This window comes from Gavialis gangeticus, unplaced genomic scaffold (assembly GCF_001723915.1).
Source record: "Gavialis gangeticus isolate Ggan-Ray unplaced genomic scaffold, GavGan_comp1, whole genome shotgun sequence".
In the NCBI taxonomy this organism is placed as follows: domain Eukaryota; kingdom Metazoa; phylum Chordata; order Crocodylia; family Gavialidae; genus Gavialis; species Gavialis gangeticus.
The window spans coordinates 127,716,091-127,722,466 of record NW_017729032.1 but is presented as its reverse complement, the minus strand read 5'-3'; the positions used below and the strand labels follow the sequence as shown (position 1 = coordinate 127,722,466).

The 6,376-nt window shown below is 42.1% G+C and overlaps 1 protein-coding gene across 3 annotated transcripts in view; it reads left to right on the top strand.

The window, feature by feature from the left end:
* The window catches only part of NALCN (sodium leak channel, non-selective), a 564,495-nt gene that overhangs the window by 279,316 nt on the left and 278,803 nt on the right, over positions 1 to 6,376 (top strand). For all 3 annotated transcript variants that reach the window (XM_019524286.1, XM_019524284.1, XM_019524285.1), the window contains one exon: positions 2,760 to 2,891. In XM_019524286.1, the coding sequence (XP_019379831.1) occupies positions 2,760 to 2,891 (132 nt within the window). The remainder of the gene's footprint in view (positions 1 to 2,759; positions 2,892 to 6,376) is intronic.

Sequence of the window (6,376 nt, the reverse complement as noted above, 5' to 3'; positions counted from 1 at the left end):
CGAGGTCCTTTCCAGCCCTAATGTCTATGAAATCTATGAGAGACTAACAGAATCATAGGGCTAGAAGGGATGCCAAAGTTTGTCTTAACCAACCCTCTGCACACATTTTGGATATCACCATTATTTTACTTACGATTTCTTATAAAGAAAGACAAAGATGCATTTTAAAATTATACCTATTAGTTACGCTTATCAACTGACTAACAGTTTAAACCATGTTTTCTTACTATGAAGGAATTTTATATCTATTAGAAAAACATGGTAAAATAGGCAGAGACTAAATGTCTGTAGAGAACGTGTGAAACATAAATTTAACAGATACAGAGCTACCTGAAGTGAATCGTACACGTTGTAGAAATAAACAATTCCAGACAATCAGCTTTAAATAAAGTATTATTTATTTACAAAATCAGCTCAGTATTTACTCCAGTGTTAAGTTTTGCATTTAACATTTTTAGTATTGCCTTATGAACTCCAAACTAATATTGATGAGGACTTCTTCATCACCATATTTTGCAGTGTGTGTTTCTATATTTACTAAAGCTTGTTTCCACTGAGACAATTGTTTGCGGTGTCATATGGCTAATTTCATGTCTTCCTGACTAGAAAATAATAACTTTTAAAAATAAGTGAAGAGGTATAAAATCTATGCATTAATGCAATCATAGTTACTCACATACCATGCACCCCAAAAATAATAATCCTTGTTTTAGAAAAAAAAAGAGTGGAGAAAAAAAGATGTTTCCAATATTTTAACTGCCACAGCATATACTCAATATGGTTGAATGCTGTCTCCAGAAAGACAGGGTGGAGCTCTAGCTGAAGCTTCAGAACCACAGTACTACTGCTCAGAGGCCATAGGGTTAAAATTAGCTGTGGCCTTGAAGGCTGCCCTTTCTCCTGGGCTAGAAGAAAAGCACTGCCTGTGGCAGCCAAAACATGTTTTAATTCTGGTGCAGGAAACCAGCTTCCACACTGAAGACATGCACCCAAATTGTGGAGGGATGATTTTTTAAGGAAGTGAGAGCTTGTTTTGTGCATAAATATTGTATTTTTGGTTTTACTCCCCCAGTTCATTTTGTTTACCTCCACATTTCAGTTTCAGCATTACCAAATGTTTCAGTTAATTAAATTCTCCCACACAGGTGATGCAAGATAGGTAGAAGAAAAAAGTGAAAAATAGGAGTTGTTGTTCCATGGTGTTGGGATTTCATTTACCAGGAATTCTTCACTTGAAACTTTTAAAGGAAAAATTAGAGGCAAACTAAATCAACTTTCATCTGCATGAGCACTCTTTATAAGTTTCACACCCAAAAATAAAAGAACATGCATGCATGTGGATCTTGTTCATGCAATTTGGTTTTACAAGCTTGAATTCTACGGTTTGTGGAAAATTGATAGCACACAGCAACCATGTGTGGAAGGTTGGTTGTTTATGAGGCCACATTCTGAAACATTGACCTTTGTAGTCTATTGGAAAGGTTAATAGAAGAATGGGTTGTGATTAAGTTATCTGTATGTTAGACTATTTAGTTTACATGTCACTCAGTAACAATTGTTTTGCTAATAAGTACAGCCATAGTTCATATTCTGATCTTGAAGGAATTTGTTCTGCTGGGTCTTTCTGCTCCAACTGAAATCAAAGGGAATTCAGCTCCATGTAAGAGTGGAACTTATCAGACATAATAACCTTTATCTTCTTCACTTTAGCTCAAGCCTCCTAAAACCTTTAAGGCCCAATCAGTAACTTTAGTATTGTTTAATTTAGGCCCAATCAATAACTGTAATGTTGAAAAATACACGGGAAAGGGCCTAATCATTGCTTTAAGACTCTGCCATTAATCACTGTGCACTTCTACAAATAAAAGCTGTGACTGATTTTCCTGGAAATGTGGAGGGCTAAACTGTCACATCCTTTATTCAGCTGTGCAGTGCATTAAAAGGAGTGGTTCACACTTACTCACATGTTCATCCTGGCAGACTGTGACTGGAGAAGAGTGGAGACCTTTAGTATTCATTGATCAGAGTAGTTGGTCAGAAAGCCAGAAGGAATGGTGATAGTAAGCTCAATTACAATGCTAACAAAAGAATACTAATGACTGACAAAGGGAAACATAGGTAGATAATTAAGGCTTTACAAGTGCTTAAAATAGTAAAAATAATACCATGGTTACTCAGATAGAAACATTTTTATATATCGTTTTATATATCTGGAAAATGTATACATTTCTTATAGTTTTCCAGGTATTTCTATCTAATCATTGGAGGTTTGCCTTGAATTTGCCCTCTTACTGCTACATCAGGGAAAATTAATTGGGGGGTGGCATTAGGTGGCCCCCTTGCCTTCTGCCCCCTCTCCCCCCACACTGTCCAACCTCACTCTCCCTGAGCACATGGAAATGAGGAGCAAATCTGAAAACACTGACTGAAATAAACAAACCTATAGTAGTTTGCATACAGGCAAATTACTGTGGGTACCTATAAATTTGGGCCATCCAGAAATGATGCATTTTTGTCTTCTTTAAAACAGCTGCAAATTCATTAAAACACTTTTAAACAGCACTTTCATACCCACTTATATATAGTACAAACTATGCATGTAAAACAAAATTAAAATAAACAGTAATTTAAAATCTGCTTTAAGAAGCTTTCTACAGTCCATACAGTTATGACTGGAGGGAAGTTATGACAATGTAATCAATATTTTTGTGCGTGTAATTCACTCTTTTTTATTATAAAGTTTTATTTTTCCTCTACAGAAACTGATGAGATCATCAGTGTTTCACATGTTCATACTGAGCATGGTGGCGGTAGATGTCATTGTTGCTGCTAGTAATTACTACAAAGGAGAGACTTTCAAGAGACAGTATGATGAATTTTACCTAGCTGAGGTGAGTGGCCTGACTTTGCTATCCAGATTTTTTCCATTATGAAAAAGCAAAGAATGAGAATGGCAAACAACTTTTAACATGCCATTTTTTATTCCCTTAAGCACTCTGAGAATTCTTTGCTAACTTGTTCAAGTTCTTCTGTCTGACAGTGGCTGACAGCCCTATTTTGCAGCCTTTTGAAAGGTAATTTCCTCAAACAAAATGTCAGTGGTAATGAGCTGAGGCTTGAGTATAACCTCTTCAGGCAATGCATGGCTGCTTAGTTGTTTTCTTTGGGTTTTTTCCAGCACAACTACAATAGACAGAAAAATGTAGTCTTCCTAAACCAAAATAACAAAGACTGTATCTCTTAAATTCTGCAAATTTAATTTTGGAAAACATCTTGGTTCAGGAAAACATTTAAGTACCTATTCTTAAGTATAGCCAGGTTAGTGCTCCAGGTAGCCCAACTTTGGAAACTTTCTGGAAATACTGCAAAATATAGTGTAGATAGTGGGAACTGGAGAAGACTGAGGCTGTGTTGCTAAAATGATGGAGGGGTGGAAAGAGGAATTGTTGTAGGTGGTTATCTTGCCAAATGCTTGTTTGAATGATTATTTTAAAGCTGCTGGAATTTTACTGTGGTATTATGCCTAAAGCCTGCATATATGTCTTTTAACTTTTATATACACCAATTTAAAAAACCTAAGAATTTAAATGAAGTCATTGGGACTTAACGCAAAGCTTCCTCTCGTGCGTGGATGACCTTTACCTGACTCAAGAAGTCTATGGGCCAACAAGAGGCAAAGCTCTGCTCAACCTGGTACTGGCTACAGGGGGTCACTTAATCAGCGACCTAGGGATTGATGGGAAGTTGGGTGACAGCAACCACAAGCTGATCACCTTCTCCATCTGCCGTAAAGCTGGCAAGTCAGTCAGCAACACGGAAGTCCTTGACTTCAGAAAAGCCAACTTTGACAAGCTCAGGAGGCTTGTCAGTGAGGCATGCAAAGGTTGTTCCTAAGCAAGAACTTTAATTCATAACTTAGGACTTTAATAACAGTATTGATATCACTGGGAATGCTGAATACTCATTAAGGACCTTTGTACACACCACAAAATTGTTTTTAAAGTGCCTTAAATGCCCTTTTGCACCGCTTTAATGTCATTGCTGTTTGCACACTTGGCAACATATTCCACTTTAAATGCCTTTGGTACGTAGCAAGATAAAACACCTCCAAGGTGTTTTAGTTTGCTACCTAACAAAGTGCAACAGTGTATGGGGTGCTGGAAGTCGACATGCTTGGGGCTTTTTTTTTTTTCTCTGTGGAGCCTGCCTGCCTGAGCTGTGTGGGGGCCTAGTGCTTCCCTTCATGGCTGCAGGAGAGCCAGTGCTTCCCTCCAAGACTATGGCACCCCGTAGAACTGCCTGGGTTGGGTGCCAGTGGATGGATGCCACCTAGGGGGCCCCTACACAACTCAGGGACCAGTTGGCCCACCAGCTTCTTACCGAAGAGGCAGGTAAGGATCAGGCCCTCACCCTTGTGTACATGCCACGGGGGGTTAGTTTGGTTTAATACTGCCTAAATTGAAGCAGTGTTTTTAAAAACCCACCATTTCAATTTAGGGAGAACTAAACCAATTAAACCATGTGGTGTGTACAAGCAGCCTACCTTTTCAAATTACGCAACATGTTAAGGAACCCAATCCTACAAGATTTTGCTCACTAGTACCTGGGTTTGTTATGTGCTTACATGTAAACCCTCTGTAGTCTTACTGCTTGCTTGATGAGAGCCAGAGTGTTCAGCAACCTACAAGATCAAATTTTATATATGGCTTAAGCCCCATATTCCACAAAATACCTTTGGTAGCTCAATACCGTGGAATATCAGACCTAAGACTCAGGACCCAGATCTGCATGGTAAGGATTTCCATTTAGACTTCAGCATACCTAAAAAGCAGATAATTATCCTTGGAAAAGTAACCCAAATAGATAGGTTCAGCCACCTTTTATCCCTGCTGTCATTGGAGGGAATTTGGAGAGATCTCCAAAAGGCCATCGAGAGTGCCTGGACCCTGCACTAAGCAGCATCTAGAGCTAGCCAATAGGACACACTGGGCACATGGTTGCTTCTGAACTCCCCTGTTCTCCAGAGCTTAGGCCCATAACTCAGTTTTGCATGTGAGATACCTCTACCCACTCAGGTTCCAGAGGCTTCAAAATCTAAATGCCAAACAAGTCAGTGCTTTGAGGGCTGAACATCTACATAATAGCGTAATGGTTGAAGCACTGACCCAGGAGTGAGACAACAAGGTTCTAGCCTTCCTAAGTCTGAACAGTTTCAAATCAACATTTCTCACTTCTGAAGAAAGCGTTTTTAGTCCACAGACCATTGACTAAGAACAGGAGTAGAGTCTGATTAGTGCTGTCTAATTAATACTGTTTTCCTGAGTAGCCACTGGTCACATAAAGCAAAAGTTAATGCAGCCAGAGGCAATAACTTTTGGTAAGTCCTGTCTCCTCATTTCAACCTGACTGAAGCTCTCTTGGCAAAAAAGAACCTTATGGCCACGTACCCTTGGGAAGGGAATATGGTTGCTGCAGGAAAAAGACAGCGGCACAAATTTGTGCCACTGCTTTTTTCCCCAGCACAGCCCCAGCAGCCTTACTGGGGTCCTGAGAGCCTCCCAGGGCTCCAGCAATGCTGGTCCAGTGCATGGAACCTGGCTGGCAACCGGAGTGTGGCTCTGGCTGGCCAGGCTCCAGGGTAGCACATACTGGCGCCACATGCACTGCCACACTTTTTCAGGCATAGATTTTTTTGACACTGGGGTCTCCCACTGTGCTACAAATTAGCAGCACAGAGAATGCCTGCATGTGTGGCTTGTATAGTGTGTGACACTGTAGATGGGTCTGCAGTGCTGCACAGCTCTGTGCACACTTGTCTGGATGCACCCTATAAAGCCAGCTAACAGGAAGTGGTAAGGTGGCAGGGCGCCCTGGGGGTGCCGTGACCTCCCCTAGCGCCCTTGCCTACCGTGCCAAGTCTGGGTCCTGAACGCACCCTCTGTCTCGCCCGCCACGTCTTTGATCTTATAGTATCAATGGGAGGCTGCCTTCCTGCCCTCCTTGGCACGGGGCCTGCCTTGCTCGCGCTCCTCGCCCGCACTGGGGCCCTTGCTCGTGCTCCTCGCGCTTCTCGTAATTGGGGCTCAGGCAGCCTCAATCTCACCTGGCCCCAGACCCCTTCTAGGATCCTACGCCCGCTGGGCTTCTCACGATTGGGGCTCAGGCGGCCTCGGCCTTACCTGGCCCCCAGACCCACCTCCTCAGGCCTATGCCCCACTGGGGCTTCTGCCTACACACAACACTGAGCTCTTCCCAAAGTTGCCCACACTGGGCCGGGGTCAGGACACCCCAAAACGCAGTGCCTCCTGCGGCGCTAGGAACACCCCCACCTTACTGGGGAGCTCCTAATGAGGCCTCCTCCACCCCTACAGCCTCA